Source organism: Dermacentor silvarum, chromosome 3 (genome assembly GCF_013339745.2).
Source record: "Dermacentor silvarum isolate Dsil-2018 chromosome 3, BIME_Dsil_1.4, whole genome shotgun sequence".
NCBI lineage: Eukaryota > Metazoa > Arthropoda > Arachnida > Ixodida > Ixodidae > Dermacentor > Dermacentor silvarum.
Window position 1 is genome coordinate 165,279,575 of NC_051156.1, and position 21,003 is coordinate 165,300,577.

General features: G+C 46.9%; 1 protein-coding gene across 1 annotated transcript; it reads right to left on the minus strand.

The window, feature by feature from the left end:
• Nucleotides 1-3,124: 3,124 nt before the first annotated feature.
• LOC119444990 (CRISP/Allergen/PR-1) lies at nt 3,125-15,786 on the minus strand. The gene is made up of 2 exons (XM_037709322.2): nt 15,422-15,786; nt 3,125-4,245 (listed from the first exon to the last, which is right to left on the minus strand). The coding sequence occupies exons 1-2, from the start codon at nt 15,722-15,724 to the stop codon at nt 3,223-3,225; spliced, it is 1,326 nt and encodes a 441-aa protein (XP_037565250.2). The 5' UTR covers nt 15,725-15,786; the 3' UTR covers nt 3,125-3,222.
• Between the last annotated feature and the right edge of the window lie 5,217 nt (nt 15,787-21,003).

Here is a 21,003-nt window from a genome sequence, read left to right on the forward strand (position 1 = left end):
TCTGTTCCTTCAGCTCCATAAGCTCGTAATTATGAAAACGTACGACTGTTCGTTAGCTTTTAAAAAACCGCAGAAATTTTAGCCGTTTATTCTAGCAGTTAGCATTATGATCAAAATTATCATGCGAATACGAAAATTACGAGGACATCAATAACCAATTTTCACCGACCTTGCTCATTGAAAGCCCGGCCCACGCTGCGTTTGCCAAAAACACACTCGGATATTGGGTAGTTCAACTTGCCACATCATCTGTGGCTTTCGTTTGTCCTTTTCTTTCCTTTTTAGCTACTTGCTTTTATTTCTTTTTTGAAACGAAGCAAAACCCTCCTTTAATTTTGGGTGCAGAATAATTGCTGCAGCTGTGCAGGCACTTAAATTACACATTTTCGTACTGATTTCTGCATTATTTCTCTATTATTCTACCTGTATGGTGCTGTCGCGACCACTGCATGGCCCGAGTACATATCACGATTTCTGCGATTATAGTTTTGTTCTTGCCTAGATCATCTGTCTTTCTGTGCGCAAAGTTTACTATCTCTGACTCCGCAACGTGTTTATTTGTCTTGTTTGACACATAATATACAGGGACGTTTGCTTAAATACATAGATTTATTGGAGACTTAGACGCATACGCATATTTAAGCATCTTTGTTGCGAGGTGTTGTGTATACAAGAAGTGAACTTTGTTTCCAGCGACTCTTTTTTGCCCTTTAGCGAGTTGTATCTCCGCATTTGTATATTCCATTCTATCTTCGCATTTCTAATGTATATTTTGCAGAACTCCTACGTTTATGTGACTGCCACAGATACGAAGATGAGAGGATTGCCCTTCGGACGGCTTTGGGGCACTTTGACGACAGGCCTTTTACGGAGGAAAAGATCTTGGGCGCGTGGCCTTCTGTGTCTGCTATGTGCAGGGCTACAAAGGCGCTGCTGCGTTTTTTTGAAGTGCACAAGCCTGTATGACCGCCTGTGACGAAACTCAGCGATGAACGCTTAACTGTAAATGTGCAACTTGTGAACTGTGAACTTCTCTCTTCCTTCTCTTTCAATCCCTTCTCCCCCTTCCCCAGTGCAGGGTAGCCTACCGGGCTCAGCATGGTTAACCTCCCTGCTTTTCCCTTATGACTTCTCTCTCTCCTACATTTTATTTGTGCTCACTGTTGCGAGTATAATCTCGGTGTAATTACAATACACGACCGGTAACAGCTGCTCCTGCGCAATCTATTGCAACGAGGGAAAGCGTCATTGAGGTTTTTTCCTGGCCGCTGCATATGTGCAAAAATGTAAACAAGGTTCTTGAATGACGAAGATTCATCACAATATTTGTCCTCAACTTATTCATTTCGTGGCCTTTACGTTCTTCCTATCAGCTGTATACACTGCTTTGCTGGTTTCGAACTGATATAGTTCTGACGTCCGTGTAATATTTTCTTTACTTATTAAATAGACAAAAAAAAAACGCGGCCGCAGTGATATCAGTTATTGCTGCCAGAATTTTTGGGACATACGAATATATTCTTTTATGCAAAAATACATATTTTACTTGACAGTGCGCAGCGTTCAATAATTCGTTTGCAGCATCTAATATACAATGACATTGGCAATGCAGTTATTATTCATGTATTTGATCCCTCGACAAATTCTATAAAGAGGAGGCCGCGCTGCAACCTCAGCCCCCCCCCCCCCCCCCCGAACAAAATTTCTGGCTACGCCACTGTCCTGCAGTGGATATAAATATAGGCTGATGATGACTACTGTTCAAGTTTCTTCATGGTTTTGCATGTAACTCCGCTTAAGTTATTAACAGATCAGCCAGTCGTGAACGGTGGATGATAAGAAAGAAATGAAATCGGGGGAAATTAATCGTTACATTCCACCAGCCCGGAAAGCGATGTACAGAAGGTCCAGTGCTCAGCGATTCAAACGCGATATCCGAAATGCATGGCTATCGGCGCTTCTTGCGCTACCGGTGGGCACTGGGCACACCAAGCTGATGTATTGTGTTATACAACGAAAACGAGAGGCTTTGTGACTGCACAGTTTCGCATTTACTTTCTAGAAACTAGACACTTTATTATCTTGCTAATAATTCTTCAAATGCCTATAACATTTCTTCAATTTACTTTTACAGCGAAGCTGTTATAGGCTAGGTTCCAGGAGATCGCAACCGCCAACAACCGAAAGTAGATAAACAATTTCAGATGCTTCGCACCACCTTGTGGCGTCGTATGAAAACGTAGGGATGGCGGTGTTTTTAAACTTCGGGATGGTAAAAACTGCTTGCTTGCTTCCTTGCGTTGTTTGCTGCGGAGCTTGCTTTCTTGCGTTGCTTGCTTGACCCGCGCGCAATCACAATTGTTGGAGCGTTGCTTGCTTACTCATAGAAGACGCTGACGATGGTGACCTGCACATCATGAGAATTGTTGCGTGAGCCTTTGGATATAGGTAAGACACTGATGTCGGCTCGGTGTAGTAAGTTAATAGTGAAGTAAGTTGTATGTGTATGATTTCGCTTCGGCGACATGGTTTTCGCTCAAGGATGTTGAAGCTCGACTGAACGATGATTCATACAAGGCTTTCGCCTTAATAAAATTACGTGTGGAGCATACACGCATTGGATATGCGTGTATGAGCCAGGGACAAGAAATAAAGAAAGAAAAAATGAAGGAAGGAAGGAAAAAGAAAGGAAGCGAAAGAAATCATATGTGGCTCATATATTTGTTTTGACTTTTCAACCATTTCACATAACTACCAAATTAAACAAAATAATTCAACCAAACCAACAGCTTCGCTGGTCACCCATCTTCATATAGTGGAAGGGCTCCAAATTTTAAAATTTATTTCTTTTGTAGCGTCGGCATGGCTACAGCGCAGTTACTTTAGCAATTTTATTAAATTACTCCTCCTTTACTCGCTACAGAAGCCACTCTGCATTTCTACAAATTAACTTTATTATTAGTTCAGGGTTCATAACAAGCATTCCTATTTCTGTTTTCTTAAAAACAGAAATAGGAAGGTATGTTCTTAAGAAAATAAAAGAAAGGAAACAGCAATATGAATGAATGTAGGTGTAACGAATTGTGTAAGGAGTAAAAAAACGTCGCACCAGCATGTCGCTCCGTGGCCTGTGTGCATTCTTTATTTCGGCCAACAGCCTCTGCGGGGCTTCGTCGATTACGGCCTTCGTTATACGGCGCCCACTAAGACAACCGCGCCTTCTTAAGTCGACGTGCCCGAGTAGGCCGGCGTCACCATCACCTCGGTCGACAGCTTCGCTCCAGCGCCATCTGTCGAGCCGATGAAGCGCCAGAAGACCAAGAGTAGGCCAAGCAACACCCCTACCGCCGCCATTGAAGTGACGGTGCCTGCAACGAAGTACAGCCAGATAGCTGCACCTCGGCCGGGACGTCCATAGTGCGCGCCGTCACTGTCGTCGACGCTAGGAAGGCCTGTGCTGCCACCATCCTGTACACAGGCCGCTTGCCCCGGAACTCCTGGCTTGTAACCCTCTACATCTACGCAACGAGGCAGCCCATTGCGCCGTCGTGGTTCGTAAGGTAATGGGTAACGCCTCGGCGCCGGGTCCTTTGCGTATGGAGGGTACCGCCTTTGCTTGGTGTACGGGGGCGGATAGCGATAACCCGGATAGCGTGAGGCAGGCGCCTGATATACATTCGGCGTAGGCAGGCATGGACAGGGCGGACAGGACAGGGGCGGCAGTTGTCCTTCAGATGGCGTCGTTGTGGGCCCCGTTTTAGTACTGCTGGTCGGAGGACTGCCCGACGAAACGCCGCACAGACCCGTTGTCCGGTTGCAGCTAGTGGACGGCGGGCAGGCGCTGCACGTCGGGCCTTCCTTGTAGATGGGCTCCCCTACGTAGTTTCCGGTAGGGCCGTAGTTGCAGGTGTATTGCTTCATGTGCGTATAAACAGCCCCTTCGGCATTGTAGTAGACGTAGCCGCAGCCCACATAGCGCGTCGCGGCCCAGATTACCTGGGTGAAGTGGCCTATCTTGACACCTTCAATGGGAGTGAATTGGGACACGTTTTCTGGCGGGTAGAGTCCGTACTCCTGCGTGAACCAGCCGTCCATAGCCCAGGTCCAGTTGGCTCCCTCGACGTATTTGGACCGGCCTTGCCAGGCCAAGTTCTGGCCCGTCTTTGTGAAGCGACTGGTAAAGCGGTCCGTGACCTCATCATGCTTCAGGTCACCATCCGGCTTCGTGCAGAGATTGGCGTGAGCCTGCAGAAGAGAGGAGGGGGGTTCCAATTTCAATGGTCATCTCATCTAGCCGCTGACATTGTCAGGATGATCGTGTTTGGTCGTAAGAAGGAATGCGTGCTTGCCCCGGAAAGAACGAAAAATATATTAGTAAAGCGCAGTTATGAATTATTCGCGATTTTGTACAGCACAGTTAACAGAGTAACTGCGCGCTTAGCGCCCAAAGGAGCGCCCATGGCCTCAACGCTGTGGTGCTTTGCGTGCAGGGTTGATACTATGCAAGCATTTCTTTTGAACGGGATAGTGTTATGAGCCCCGTGTCGCAGAAAATCAGGCGTCGGCGTCGGCGTAGGTGTCGGCGTCCGTGGCGGAGGAAATCATCCCCAACCACCCCGACCGCGCAGGCCTTCCGCGTGGCGCAAGATGTTAGTCAACAAAAATTGAATTTCTCACATTGAAATCCGTCAGAAAAATGGTAAAGTACGACTTAACCACAACCTACAGACACGGCGGCGTCGGATTGTAATTTGAATGCACAAGAAAACATAATTATGTTACGAGGAAACTACGAGGAGCATTTCTACCATACCAACATCGGCGCGCTCGGTAGGGTACTTGCCACAATCATATCCAGATGGTGCTCGCATCCTGGGCAGGTCAAATTGGGACTTAGCCTGCCTAATGCGTTTTGGACACGCGCGCTCGCCAGGGCAATAGCAAGCAATTATTAAAATAATAAAAAAGAGTAATAGGGCCTTCACATTTTAATATAAAACGACTTATATCGCCTCTGGGAAAACGACTTCCCAGCAATGCATTTCTGCTTAAAAGTGAAGCCGACTTTAAGGGGATCGGTATAAGCTTGGTTTTTGTAAGCTGGCTTTCCCACGTTCGTGTTGCAGTGAAGCCTGCTCATAAAGAAAAATGCGACCCGAGCGGGGCCCGATGACGCTGTTCGCGTTCCAATCTTCAAGGCGAAGCTTAAGCAGTGCTTCAATTTTTTTTTCTCCGTTCTATTCATTTCTTACCCACAGTACACGGCCAGCCGGTCGCGGTGATTATGTGGGCGGAGTGTCACTCGCGACGCTGAAGAAGCACAAGAAGGAGTAGCATTAACATAGAATTGTTACGTTATTTCAGCCAAACTTCAAGCCTACGCAACAATCGCGTTCGCTCCGAGCGCTAATGCCGCTAGCGGCGCCACAATAGTAGATATACGCACACCTTGGAACCCCCCTTCTCGCCGGTGGAAACGCACATTCAGCCGCATATGCTGTGGGTGCAAGCGGAAGCGCGCGAAAGTGAGCCGCGATGATTGGCGGTTTGAGGCGCGCCGTCTTCTCGCGGGCGCAGAGTTAAGGCGCTGAGCCGTGCGCGCTGCAACGCCTGACCCCTTTTTGGCGTGCATTCGCGTTGTTGTTCATACTGAGCACGAAAGTACTCGTTCTGCATGAGCACAACAGTGTTCTTGGGGCACTAAGTGTCTGCGGAAGCCTCAGTGACGTAAGAGCAGAGTCTCTCAGTTCATTCCTACTGACAGGCACTAGTATACTTGTTCTGCTTAATAAATACTTGTAATGATGAGCCTGAGTTCGTGTCAAATGGGCTACACATTTTTTTTTCGGAATTTGGTTTGTCCGCCTATGTTGCCAAGACTAAAATAGGTAAAAAAACATTTATTTTATTTAGTTTCAGGAGCAGTGATGACGAAATCATCCTCAAACATAATCGTCGGCTCAATATTTATGATGTGCCGCTGCTGCGACACTGATGCAAATATAAGTAACTCCTGTATAGCCAAATTTTGTACCGCTGACGGCTGTAGGGACCCTCAGAAGCAAGACAACTTGAGCGGTAGTTATGCGTTGTCACATAGCTTATTTCAGAGGCTAGAAAATGGCTAGAAATCTTATATTATTAGTTGGGTCTTTATGGCACCCTTGTTCGCTTCATATGTACGAATTGAAATGTTAAATAAGAATTGCATATTTATTTTGACGTTATCAACTTGCTTCGAGTCATCTTACAGTACTAAATGTGTTAATAAAAATTAATACGCTCAGCTCTCGACTGTGTGCACCTTTGACTGGCTGATAAATCCGCAACTTTTTTGCCAATTCTTTGCAGAAATAGAGCACACAGAAATACCGAAACTGGTTGGACCCATAGACAAAGCCTACTTGTGGGTCGAATGAAAAATAAATAACAATTACAAGTACAAAACAAGAAATATACATCACGTGCATACGCACATTTATCGTACAACATTAAATTGCACGAGCTTACAAAAGGAAATGCGAAATAGTGAAAAGCATGTTATAGTATTAAACATTTCTAAGTGAACATATAAAACACTAGTTAACAAGAGGATTGCCGGCAACTTATTACGAAGGTGTTAAATATACATTGTTAATCTCGACAAAGTCACAACACTAGTTAAATATAGTATTTTTAGCAGCTTTCAGTGAGTTACCATTACAAAAAAGGACATCATGATTGTTCACATTGAAAAGCATTATTCGGGCTAAGAAAGGTCTTTTTAAGCAGGGGTGAAAAATTATTTGCTTGTTTTTATTTCTGCAGGTAGTTTATTGCAAATTTTAGACTCTGAAAGCTATTGCAAACGTTGTCCGTAAATATTCTTAGTTGGAGGAAGATTAAAGTTCCTTTACTTTTGATTTCTGGTCGCACGAGAGGATGTGTAAAATATGGAAATATGAAAAGGCAGGTTGTTTTAAACAATACTGAAAACAGGTGTGGCAATTTTTAATTCGTGCATCATATGATACGGCAAAACATTCATTTTATTAAACAAAGGCAGACTTGCTTCATCGTAACATGAATGGGTAATTATTCTCAGGGCTCGTATCTGAAGTTTGCGTACAGGTTCAAGATGAGTTTTGCATGTCGCACCTCATGATGCAGTACAGTATGTGATATATGACTATGAATCAGTGCATAATATAAAATACACAGTGTGTTAGTATCTAGATGATGACGTGCTTGTGAGAGTTCGTAGCATCCCGATGCGATCTTTGTGCAAATTGAGCTTATTTGTTTTTGCCAGTGCAGGTTGCTACCGAAAATCAGGCCAAGATACTGAAATTAGCTGACTTCGCATAATGGAATATTGTTTATTTGCAAATCCTGTGATTTAGCAGGCGAGATATTGGCACGCGTTCGAAATACCCCATATTTAGTCTTTTTTAACGTTAATCGTAATTTTGTTCATTAAAAACTATGCACTTGCTTTTCTACTCTTCGTTTGCTTTAGTTTCTAGATCACAAATGTTATCGGCTGTTACTACAAGTGTCGTCGATGTACTTAAGAACTACACTTGTACCAAAATTAAGTGGGAAGTCGTTAATATATAATTAAAATAAAAGTGGCCAAAGGACGGATCCTTGAGGGACTCCAGTGCGCATATTCTTAGGTGATGATGTAACATTGTTCATTCTGACTACTTGCACTCATTCAATAACGTAGCCAGTCAGAAGACCCAATGAGCTACCGCGAAAAGCGTGATGCTTAAAATTATGTAGAAGTATGCTGTGATCAACTGTATCAGCGACTTTTTTTAGGCCCAGAAATATGACACACATAGAAGTATATTATTTTGCAAAGCTACATTAATTATTTGAGTTGACGTTAACACTGCTGAAGAAGTTGAATGATTCGGACGAAATCCATGTTGCTGTGGGCCCATAACCTAATATTTATCAATAAATTTGTGGAACCGACTGCTTATAATTTTTTCAAATATAGTATTCATGGTACCGAGCATGGATATTGGCCTGTAATTACAAGGGTCATTGCGGTCTCCATCTTTGAAGATGGGAATAACCTTAGCAATCTTCAGCTGAGACGGATATCTAGAGCAGTTCACGGAGTGATTAAACAATTGTCATAAAGCTGGTCCTAATATATCTATATTCTCTTTATTCATTCGAATAGAAATACCCTCAAGTCCGGAGGCTTTAGAGGTTGACATCTTACTGACTGTTGCCACCACGTGTTTAAGTTCAATGGTATACATAACGAAAGTGTTAGGTACGCGACTCTGCAAGATAGATATATTTCTGATTCGCCAAACTTTGCAGCCAGGGATGGACCGATACATGCAAAATATGTTTTGAAATAATCTACAACGTCTTCATCAGTGCTTTCGGGAAGCGCAGTTAGCTTACGTTGTGTTGCTTCATTTTTAAACGAATGATGCTGCACGGATGAAGGTGCTAGGGAGTGTATTTCGTGTTGACAAAAGCGCGCTTTTAGTGTTTTATGACAACGGAAATAAATTGAGCATACGAAAGCAGAAACAGAAAATGAACAAAAGAAAAAAATTCGCAAGACGTGGCGCATTCTTCGTGCGCTCATGATGGGCGCACTTGCCGCATCAGTCACGAGAATGCCCGAGCAAACCCCGCTCGCTTGTCATGGCAAAGAGCGGCTTGCGAGCATACCATCTCTGTGCACTTCGATCAATGACGTCATGTTACCTTCCTCGACTGCCATGACATCTAATGGGGACTAGATCGCCGTGTAAGCCGCAGTGATTTTGCGCCGGGCTTGGCAATATATTTTTCTGTCATACAGCAGAGTGCACAGGCCTGCTATCTAGGGGGACGTTGGCCTGCCCCTATCGTCACCCCCTCCCCCCCCCCCCCCCTTCCCACTAGTGGAAGCGTCACCAGTTGCTTCATGAATCCGTTTTCTTTGTTATTTTTTTCGAGTATAGGAAGTACGGAAACCGTACTTTAACCCGAAAGTGTTTTATGGCGGGTTCCACGGAAGTGACGTCGGCGCGAACGCGTAAAATAGGCTTTCTTGACAGGGATGGCGCCGTCATTTAGCAGCGGTGAATAGAAGTACTGCATCATGATACTAACGAGCGCCGACAGTCGGGGCTTCGGTAGTCTCAGAGCTGCGGAGGCTCCAATGCGGTGTAGCCTGGTGTAGGTATTCTGCTCGTGTGACAAGGCAGTTTCCGCACATGGTTTGTCTTTCGTGTCCGATCAGCCTGTGACGCCTCGTCGCCTATGGAGTGCAGCTTGAACGTGCATCGGCAGTGCTTCTACGCCGCCTACTGCTTCGCTTGCGATGGCACCAGGTAAGTAAACTGTTGCGCTGAGCGGCGCCGAAAGGCAATAACGTCGACAGGCTAATCTCGCTTAGGTCCGGCGAGAGACACGCCCTTGTGAAGCAGAACGCCTTCGCGCGTTCGCGGCGCACGCTGCGAACTCGGTCACTCGCATTCCTGAAGCTGAGTGCGTCGCAACTCAACTGGCTGCCTAACACACTTCGGAGTCGGACCAAACTGCTCGCATCCTTCGCCGAAGGAACTCGGCAACCGGACGCCACTCGCCAACAGGACGCCGTGCGCCTATAGGAAATCGGTAACATGGTCGCCGGCCCGCAAATCGTGCTCCTTTCTCTGCAGCGGACTTTTTGTTCACAAAGCAAACATGCAACAGCTTCTGTGAAGACACGTTTCGCTTTCCGTGTGCTACTGATTCCTATGAAAGAGGGATAAACGATACTTTGTTTTATTTCCAGCCTTGGCGTAATACTTTTCTGTACCTCAATAATAGACGCACGTCGTTTATGTACACTTATATCTGAAACGAGTCCGCACAGCGCGATGCCGGAACACATTGAAGTGATCTTGTTGCCGATGAATAAACCTGACATCTCCCAATCATTCCCCTCAACGTCGCATCGAGAAGAGTAATTGCGAACTTGTTGATGAAAACGCGTTCGCTAGTCAAGGAAGTCGATAAACGCGCGAGTGAATAAGTGGGAGTGAACACTGCACCTCCGATGCAATTCCGAAGCATGATGCAGTTTCGCGTTGTACGACGACGAACTGCCCTTCCCGCTGCAGCCATCGCAATCTGCAATTCCCGTATTGACCTGCTTGGAAGTGTACAAAGCGAAAGTCTTACCAACTTACGAGTACTATACTTTTTTGTTTTTACAGAGAAGCTGTATATGACTGCCCCGACAAATTTTTTTTGCGTCCGTGCGTGTATACCGTCGCGTCGACAATTAAAGATTTTCGTCTCCAGAGCTAGTGCAACTCTGAGTTTCCGCGTAAGAGAATCATCTTTTCTCGTACGTTGAAATTACAGCCCGATTCTATCATGTGTGCAGGTTGTGTGCAAGTCGTACTTTACAAATTTTTGACGCACTTTGGGAAATTGAATTAGTTCAATAACGCACTTGCGCCAGACGTATACTTGAATGAGGGTATACTATACCTTATTTACCTGCATGCGCGCGTGACGTACTTGAGCACACGATGTATCTGTCCTTGATGAGTGGGCGCTCTGCCCGTTGCATCGGCCGCGCAGACTGTGCTGCGACCGTAATCGATATTGGGGCAATACTGTTAAAAAATTACAGCGACGTTCGCTTCGTGAACGCGGGTTAGGGGCAAGCGTATATGGACGCCGCGAACGTGCACCGCGGCGTCGAAGCGCCAACGGAAAGGGCGCGAACGAGGTCAAGGGCGCTACATTGATCTCGACCGTGCGACGCCTTGTGGTGGCGCATGTGTAACGTCGGCAAGAGCTTCGCTGTACGTCCACTTTCACAGGGTGGAATGGAGGCCGGAATATTTTTTAGATGCGAAGCAGCTTATGGTCGGGGCTATGTCCCTCCCTCGCTCCGCCGTGCAGGCGTCTACTTCCAGAAGCCGGAACCGGAAGCCGACTTCCGCTTCCGGTACAGCTTCCGTTTCCCCTTTCCGGTTCCACTTCCGGTTCCGCTTCCGGTTCCGGAAGCCAGCTTCTGGCTTCCTGAGAACGCTTCCGGCATTTTGCCCGAATGATCCCCCGGTGCTTCGCCCACTCATCATCATTCGTCCTCTCATTCTCCTCATCTCCTCTCCTCTCCGGATTGCGCAACGAATGGCAACACCTGCGGCTCCGCGCGCGATCGAAGCAGCTTAGGTTAGAGGCGCGACGATAGGCGCCCCAGAGGCACCGGCAACAGTCACCAACGCCGCGCGCGTTCGGTGCGAACGCAGGCAAAACGCCGACGGCGTCGACAACAGTTCTGCGCGTTGCTGGTGCTGCTGCATGTCCGAAGTTTATACAGCTGATAAAACTACTTTGAGTCGACCCCATGGCTGCTTCGCATACTGCTCAGGGTTCTCCTACGGGAAGATGGTGTAATTTGTTTTCAATGTTATGGAAGAAAAAAGCAACAGACATATTTAAAGACGAAGCAGCGCTGGCCTATAGGTAGATATGCGCTGGTGGCATGGCCGGGTGTAATCCTTCGTGGCGTAGGCACTGCACTCCTACGCCGCGCAATATAATAAAAAAGAACTCAATTGAGAAACAAAATGCGCACGAAAAAAAAAAATTGCTCTCTGCGTGTTAAGTCCCCTCCGACAGCATCAAGGTGCAACGAAATAATAAACACGACGGAAAATTTTCAGTGAGCACCAATCCGCAGCAGCGAACACCTATCCCCGCCCTGAGCTACTTATATTCTAACACATTTCCCAAGAAACCGCAATATCGAAGATGACCTCGGGCGAAAACAATAAAGACGTTAAAAAGCGCTTCACTATTAATTCCGATAAAACAAAGCGTGATTTAAGCCCGTTGCAAGCAAGGTGAGGCAAAAGACTTCGTACTTGAAAAAAATTCAACAGTTCTGGATGAGAAACTAGCAACCGTTCAATACGCACAGAGTCACGCATTAAAATAGATAAGAAAACACGAACTGTGCGACAGCTGGTGCGACAATTTAACGGGCCCCATAAAACCAAGAAAATCACTTCTTGCAAGCCACACGATGCAATCGTACAGTCGTGCAGCAAGCAATGGGCAGAAATTACAGCAAATTATTGATGACCTTAACCGACAAAGTGTAAGAGTGGGATTGAAGATCAATATGCAGAACACAAAGACAATGTTAAATAGCCTGGCAAAGGAACAAGGAACAATGTCTCACCAGGATCGGAACAATATCTCACCAGGATCGCCAGTCAGCCTCTAGAGTCTGTAAAGGAGCACGTTTATCTAGGTCAATTACTCACAGGAGTCCCTGATCTTGAGAAATAAATTTACAGAAGAATAAAATTGGGTTGCAGTGCATACGGTAGGCATTGACAAATCCTGATTGGGAGCTTACCACTGTTGTTGAAAAAAAAGTGTACAATTATTGTATTTTACTAGTGACAACATATGGGTCAGAAACTTAGAGGTTAACAAAGAAGCTCGAGAATAAGTTAAGGACCGCACAAAGAGCGACGGAACGAAAAATGTTAGGCCTAACGGTAAGAGACAGGAAGAGGGTGGTATGGATCAGACAACAAACCGGGATAGCCGATAGTCTAGTTGATACTAAGCGGGGAAAATGGAGCTGGGCAGGCCATGTAATGCGTAGGATGGATAACCGGTGGACCATCAGAGTTATAGAATGGATACCAAGAGAAGGGAAGCGCAGTCGAGGACTGCAGGAAACTAGGTGGGGTGATGAAGTTAGGAAATTTGCAGGCGCAAGTTGGAATCAGCTAGAGCAAGGCAGGGGTAATTTGAGATCACAGGGGGCTGCCTTTGTCCTGCAGTGGACATAAATATAGACTGATGATGATTATTATTATGTACTACCCATTATTCCCATGATGACAGGCAGCTTCAGCAAACACTAGCACCCTCTAGTAATACTTGTAGGAAACTATGATATGTTGATAACAGTATTCTCGTATGGACGCCCATAAAGGCTCCGCTGATCACCACTTAGCGGGAGCTTTCGAAAGTATAAGCTCGGGATGCAGACGACGTCACTTTTAAGCAAGGATGGCTGAAGTTCGCGGCTGTGATTTGTCTGCGTCATGCAGACAAGCGCCACGAAGCCATAGTTATACGAAATGAAGCTAGTGTAAAGAGGTTGCTCCGTTTTCTTTGATAAGGCGATGTCACTAACGTTTTTTTTTTTTTTTCTACCACGAAAGTGTTTTAAGGCGCGTTCCACGGAAGGGACGTCGGCGCGAACGCGTAAAGTATGCTTTCTTGACAGGGATGGCGCCGTTATCTAGGAGCGGTGAAGCGAAGTACTGCATCATGATGCTAACGAGCGCCGATAGTGTGGGCTTCGGTAGTCTCAGAGCAGTGGAGGCTCCAACGCGGTGTAGCCTGGTGTAGGTCTTCTGCTCATGTGACAACGCAGTTTCCGCACATTGTTTGTCTTTCGCGTCCGGTCAGCCTGTGACGCCTCGTCGCCTACGGAGTGCAGCTTGAGCATGCATCAGCAGTTCTTATACGCCGCCTACTGCTTCGCTTGCGATGGAACCAATTAGGAAAACTGCCGCGCTGAGCGACGCAGAAAGGCAACGACTTCGACGGGTGAATCTTGCTTTGGTCCGACGAGAGACAGGACAACGTGAAGCAGAACGTGTTCGCGCGTTAGCGGCGCACGCTGCGAACTCTGCCACTCGGATTCCTTAAGCTTATCGCGTCGCAACTCAGCTGGTGGCCCAAGACACCAAAATGCTCGTACCTTAGCCAAAGCGACAACAGTCCTGCAACAGTTCTGCATGAGCAACTAGCAACCGTTCAACATGCGCAAAGTCACGCATGAAAATAGATACAAAACACGAAATGCGTGACAGCTGGCGCGACGATTTAATGGGCCAGATAAAACCAACTAAATCAGTCCTTGTAAGCCACACGATACATTCGTACAGTCGTGCACCCTATAGCTATAGAGCAACTACGGCAAACAAGCGACAAACGGTAGAAGCGGCATGCCGCATTGAGAACCTAAGCGAAATGCTTATAACCCGCATGCAGCACTGCGGACTAACAGAAACAAAACATGGGTACGCCTTGATCAACTTCGTCGCTTGCGCGTGTAAACTGATCGAGTACAACAAACGCCGATCTGACAAAAGAAAGCGTGACAGCGCGAAATTTCCCGCTTAGCGGCGGCGATCCATTGCTGCCGTTTCTTCCGCTCATGAGGCCTCGCGGGCGAATTAAGAACGTGTCACCGGCGCGTTCTTGCCAGTATTTGAGCACCTCAACGCGCAACGATTGTTCGTCGACATGCCTTGGCCAGCACACGTGCGAAGAGTGTCGGTTATTTCGCTCCGGAAACTTGAATCAAACAAAGAAGCACCAGCAATGAGGCTGAAAACAGCGGCGGATGGCTGCCTCATTTCTCGAACGCACTTAGGGAGGCTGCCACCACCGGCTCGTCCACCGGCGCACTCTACGCGTTATACTGTATAACGGATGTTTCATAACCGCGTTCGCATAACGGACAGTTGAAATTTCACGGAGCTTTCAGCTGCGTTGCACGACCTCATGTGTCATTGAACGAGTAGAGCTCGCCAATTCAAGTCATTCTACCTGTCGTTGAAGCCAACGGCCAAGTGTGATGAAAAGGACATTATAAATAGGGTTCTATATGTTTTCGGGCTATCTCTATTTTATAATATCTCACCTCACCGTAACCTATACTTATATGCTGCAAAGTTACCTAAGCCTGTAATGACCGTGGCTCCACCTCTTCCCTGCGTATTTTCGACGAAAAATCTAAACGTCTGTTACGTCGACCGCTGACCAGTTAATGCTCCTATTAGCTTTGGAACCCGCTGAGTCTGGAAGGTGAACATTCCCTATGTGGTCCTAGCTGGGGGAATATCTCGTGGCTTCTAGATAGCAACTATAGAGGCACCTCATGACGCCACCCAGGCTAAATATTTAGAAGTATCTCGTAATAAAACGTTATTCTCCCTCTCCTCATTTGCGCCTCAGTCAGTCCCGTATTTCCCGGCGGGCGCGCTCCTCGGTTTCGCCGGTAGGCTTATTTAAAAGCACGAGGTTGCGGGATCGAATCCCGGCTACGGCGGCTTTATTTCGATGGGGGCGAACTGCGAAAACACCCGTGTACTTGGATTTAGGTGCATGTTAAGGAAACCCAGGTGGTCCAAATTATTCCGGAGTCCCCCACTACAGCGTGTCGCATAATCATATCGTGGTTTTGCCACGTAAAATCCATATATATTTTTTTTAATTTAGAAGCCGCCTCGGTCGGTGCTACAACGCTTAAGTCAAAATGCGACATGAGTATGAAACGCTGAGCGCCATAGTCGACACACCGGGCATGGCGCGCAGCGTTATAGAAGGCGAGACGACGTGAGTAACCACGGCTTCACCTTCGTATGGCACTCACCTGTGCTACGTATGCCAGCTCGTCGTCCCAGAGCAGCTCCTGCATGTCAGCTGCCGATCGGAAGCCCGGCAGTCTCCCCAGTGCGGTTTGGCTCCGGAACTCGTTGTGCAGTTTCAAGATGAAGTTGCGATCAAAGGGGCCCACGCCTTTGACCTTTATCTTGCACCAGAAGTTTCGCCGCTTGCAAGCCGTGTGATTAGGGTTCTTTTTGTGGTAGCTCGGCGGGCAGTTTTGAGCTGCGGCGGGTGACTGGACGGCAGCCATCGCCAGCAGAAACAGCAAGACAACGGCGGTCCTTACCATCTTGATGGTGCTTCGAATGTGCTCCTTCTCGTTGCTCGCTGCCTGCTAGCGACGGGCGCGTGGTCACCCGCGTTTGGACTGATGATGATGCAGTGGTACCTACCCGCCCCGAGTTATTATGATGATAATGATGATTGAAAGACTGGGGCACATACCCACGTCGGGCGATTCACCAAGAAGCGGACCATACATTTAAAATAAAATAAGGTTATACGAATCAATAAAAACGAAATAAAAGAGATTAAGTAGAGAAAACAGAAAAGAACTTATGCAAGGTTGCTTGAATATAAAAAAGTAGGACTCGGACTTTGCATGACAATTTTGAACAAACCCGAAGAAGAAGAAGATCAAATTATCGCAGCCAGATGCTCAATTCTTGGCCAATCCCCCGAAGTGGGTACGAGCCATGGATGTGCTGAGGACATCATCATCATCATCATCGCAGCCATCTCTTTGTGTTGCTAATGAAATTGCACATTTAAAGGCCGACATTCCTCTGGCTGAAGCACAGAGCTGAGGCCCCCATAGGAAGGATAATTGCGAAAGTCAGTGAAATTAAAAGCTGGCGGAACGGGGCCTCCGGAAGTATGTTGCTTTGTAGCGAGAATCGACGACAGAGTAATAAGAAATTACCAATTGTCTCAGGTCCATAAAACATTATACGAGACTTAACTGCGTTAGACCAGCCCTGTAAATATAAAATGTAACTTGCAATCCTGTAAAAGCAACTTCGCACGGGCTTATGACGGACTCCATAATGAATTCCAGAACCTCAGATGCTGGATGTCAGAATTCAATAATATTGCTCGCATTGTAGAACCTTCATTTAGGCAGAAGTTTCTGTGCCTTGCCGAAGAGACGTATGCAGCAAAGGACAAGACCGAAACTACCGCGCCATCCAGGGAGGCGTAGGCATAAGCAAGACTGCCATTTCACTTAAATATATTCAACATTAACCAGGCACCCATATTAACTGCCTGTAAATGTGCAGGGACACAACGAATGAAATGTTGGCCTGTATAATTGAGTCTGTTCTGCCGAGCGAGCTCTGATCACACGTGTAGAGAATCTGTTAAAATAGCAGATGTCGGCGCATTTGATGGCAGCTTGCGTAGTTGCCGGCATGTACTACTGTATACCCCTCCCTAGCAGAGTAGCACGCCTACGTGTTACTCTGCAAGGGAGGGAGAAAAAATTTCACAGTAACTTCAGCAAAGGCCGTATTTCTCCTCAAGCTCTTCGTATCCTCCGCCTGGCACCACACTCTAAAGAAAGCATGATCTCCCTGACATGGATCCCGGCCCACGCGGGCACTGTCCACCCACACCTCCCCAACCTCAACGAGGTCACCCACTCCATTGCGCGAGGACTAGTCAACCGCGCCGGAGACACTGGAGACGAGTTGGACACCAGGGACAGTCTGACTACTTACAACGATCTTGTTAAGGCATTTTACCTTAGTCGCCGAACCTTCCCCCCACCTCACCCCAAGTTCAGCCGGGCGCAGGCTACCACCCTGCGTCTGCTACAAACTAATACGTACCCTTCACCCGCCCGCCTCCACCTTATATTCCCTGAAGTTTACAATACCCCCAACTGCCGGTGCTGTGGCACTCACCCGGCTACGCTTCCGCATATGCTGTGGGAGTGCCCAACACAGTACACACACATTAACACCACGACCCTCTCGTCGAGGTTGCGTGAGCCTGTGCGGAGCTCCGCCCTCGACGACCAAACCTGGGCGACCCAGCACGCCCGTGAGGCGGCGGCGAGGCAAGCCCTCGACGTCCCCTCATGGGAGGCTTAGGCCCGGCCATCTTAAAGTGCTGGTTCCGCAATAAATGTTTATTCCTCCTCCCTTTCGCCCTAAGGGCGAAGCAATGAATGTGATAGCAACACAGCAATGTCATAAGAAGTAAGGTGAGCGGCTTTGGTAGCAATATGAATTCTAGTAAACATGAGCTTTTTAAGTAAGCAGGTGTGCTGCGGCATAAGTAGACCGACATGAAGAGAGACTCGATGACCACGAGAAGGCGCGTGTGAAGCGGCGGTGTTGATGAGAAGCGCTTCCCGTGGGCAGCGCGCGTGCGAAGGGACACACCTGTAGCGCTGCACTGCCGATGCGGGCAGCATTGCATGTGTAGCGTGCGTTGGAAAATGTGGCCCGACTATTACTAACTGAATGAACAAGCGTGGTGTGAGCACGCACAAACAAACACGAATAGATCACACTGAATGACTGCAGACAACGACTGTCAAAACGCTGGCAGCGAGCCCATACGCCGCAGCGGGCGAAGGTACGTGCGGTCTCTCGCTTCAACGGAAAGTGAGCGGTGAATGCACGGCGCATAAAGGTCAGAGCCGTGTGGAGATGAGACGGTGCAGACGAGCGACGAGCGCGGTTGTTGGCAGCGTAGAAGTGCCCCCCCCCCCCCCCCCCCGCGCTCCCTCCGGCGCTGGCTTCCCGCTTCCTTGCTTGCGCGTGGGTGATTGAGTGCGTTCGCTCTCCGTGATAGCGCGCGTCCCCGCACGCTTCCGCTCGGGCATACGGCGCGCGGCGAAGATTTTATCTATAGGGAACCTCACGGCGACGGCGACGACGACGGCGACGGCAGAAATCCGGTAGAAGTGCCCATATAATTGCTATCGCAATAAAATGAAACAAGAGCCTTGATAGCTCCAGAGATGGCAATAAGGAACATTTCAGTCCCACTTGTCATCTCGATTTCGTTTCGGGCTTTTTGTATCATGAACACCCGTGAGCTTATACAGACCAGTGATTCCACCATAAAGCCGATTTCTTTGTCAACTATGAATGTAACTTGAAATTTAGGACTACACTCCTAGCTTAGCGTTGCGAACGTTCCAGTGCACTCATCGCATTCTGTTTATAAGTCTGAATTATGAATAACTTCTTTTTTTTTGCGAGCCTGCAGTCCATATACTTTTGCGGACCTGTAGACATTAGAGCATAAATGACAGTTTTTATGGGCAGTCAATTGATTCCAGGTATTCAAATACGAAATCACGTGCTTGATGTTACATTGATAAGCAGTACCAGGGATCTTACTTACGACAATGTGCGAGAGGATCTTCAAAGGGTGCAGCCATATTTGTCTTGTGTATGTTTTTCTTCAATGTATGCTGATTTTGCCCTAATAACGATGGAAAGTGCACGCAAAGTGCGATTACGCAAGGGTTTGCCGTGAAATCAGAAAGGGCTGCTCCTTACGATGGACGCCCCTTCTACAAACGTACAGTAATAGAATACCAGATCGTCATTTTTTTCAAGATCGCCTGTCGAAGATAGCACAATTATAGTAATTCAGCTGGATTACTCAAAGAAGCGTGCGAGGACGAGAAATCTGGACGATAAATCTAAACACATACACAACTAATTAAAAAAGACACTAATGAACTTTTTAAACATATATTTACGCTACATATTGCAGTTTACGAATTGTAGCCGCTGAGTGGGCCAAGATAATGTTCAATAGTCTGACAAGGGAACAAGAATTCGTGATGGCCAGTCTGCGTCTAGAATCGGTGCAGGAGTACGTTTATCTAATAGGCCACTTACTCACAGGGGACCCTGATCTTGAGAAACAACTTTACAGAAATGTTAAAATGGGTTGCAGGGCATAAGGCAGGCATTGCCAAGTCCTATCTGGAAGCTTACTACAGTCGTTCAAAAGAAACGTTTACCATTGCATTCGATCGGTGGGAAGCGATCGGATGCAATGAAGGGGAGGGAAGCAGGGGAAGAGCGCATTCGAGGACTGCAGAAGACTAGGTGGGGTGATGAAATTAGGAAATTTGCAAGTGCAAGTTGGGATCAGCGAGCGCAAAACACGGGTAATTGGATATAGCTGGGATTGACCTTCGTCCTTCAGTGGACGTAAAAATAGGTTGTTGATGAGGATGATGATGATCCGACAGAAAAGGTTCGCACTGCATTGCGCAACCGTAGCAGCGTAATCAGCACTGGCTGTTGTCCCCGGAATGCGACTGCACTGAAGATATATGGTCTCAGCGTTTCGCATACAGAGTCGTACGATCGCTCTACATGATTCTAGGCGATTGCTGTCACTGATGCACGAAACGTGACAAGGCGCCGCATAGATAGTCGTTGATCCTTACTAATTTCCAGAGGGTTATACATGGGTCGCCATTTCCGAACTTTAGAAAGAAACAGCGCAAACCTCGCCGGGCAGCGTGCAGAATAGATCGATGTAACAGGATAGTTTGACATAACACCCCATAGGGCCGGGTGTCTCTTGCGCCGAGGAGAAATAAATATAGAGAATGTTACTTAATGAAGCGCAGAAAACTTACCTTCATTGAGTTAATTAAAGCTGCAGTGGGGAAAGAGATTGGGGACAGAAAGACCCTAGGAGGACGGCGGAAAAAGGAATTATAAAGGCTAGCAATATAAAATAATGATATGTACAGGTGAGACAAACGCGATGATGTTGGTGTAGTTAGATTACACCTTGAATTAAGCCAATTCATTGAAGGACTGTGAATGGAAAAGTTTAATCTTGACATTGCTTTGAAGGGGGAGAAGGCATAGGATATAGTACGCTTCAAGACAAGTTGGGCCAGTTGGTTAGGATTTATCGTAAGGTTCATGACAGCGAAACACAAGACAAGGACAAAGCAATAAAAACAATAACACGGCGATGACTGTCAACACGGCGCCCCTTTTCAAATAAAACTAACATCATCTTTAAATACGCGAGCCAATTTATAAGATAAATCGCTGAGGATTACAATACAAAGAGAAGGGTATTGCATGTATCCGCGAACCATCTATCGCTCTTCACGACAAGAAATTTCGTTACCTTTGTATTTCTTGATTATATGTAATTTCTATCTGTGTCTTGCGCATGCCATGGTTCTTTTATTTTGGCACCTATGTATCTTAGACAATTCTTCAAAAAATTATCCGTTGAGAGTCAGTGCCGTGTTGTCATTTCTACTTCCGTTCATGTCTTGTGTTGCGCTGCTACTGACCTTGCGATGCATAGTACGCTTCTCAGGTGTAATGGTTCGTGGAAAGCAAAGCCGCTTTTACTGAAACAACAAGTCACTTCGTCTCCGCTAACTGGACATTCCAGTTTACATTTGATGCACCTAGGACCATCTTGGTGCACGGGCTGTCATCAGGCCGTAGTTCCATGTGATTCAGGTACACAATGCACAGATCGTGCTCGTCTGGTATATTGAGGGAAGTGTTAGTTTGTGTAAGAGTACTAAGTGCTTTACAAACACTATTA

Excerpts from the sequence above, each read along its gene's own strand:
- LOC119444990 (XM_037709322.2), bottom strand. The coding sequence starts at position 15,724 with ATGGTAAGGACCGCCGTTGTCTTGCTGTTTCTGCTGGCGATGGCTGCC. Across the intron at positions 4,246-15,421 it reads AGCTGGCATACGTAGCACAG|GCTCACGCCAATCTCTGCAC; the intron begins GTGAGTGCCATA and ends TCTCTTCTGCAG.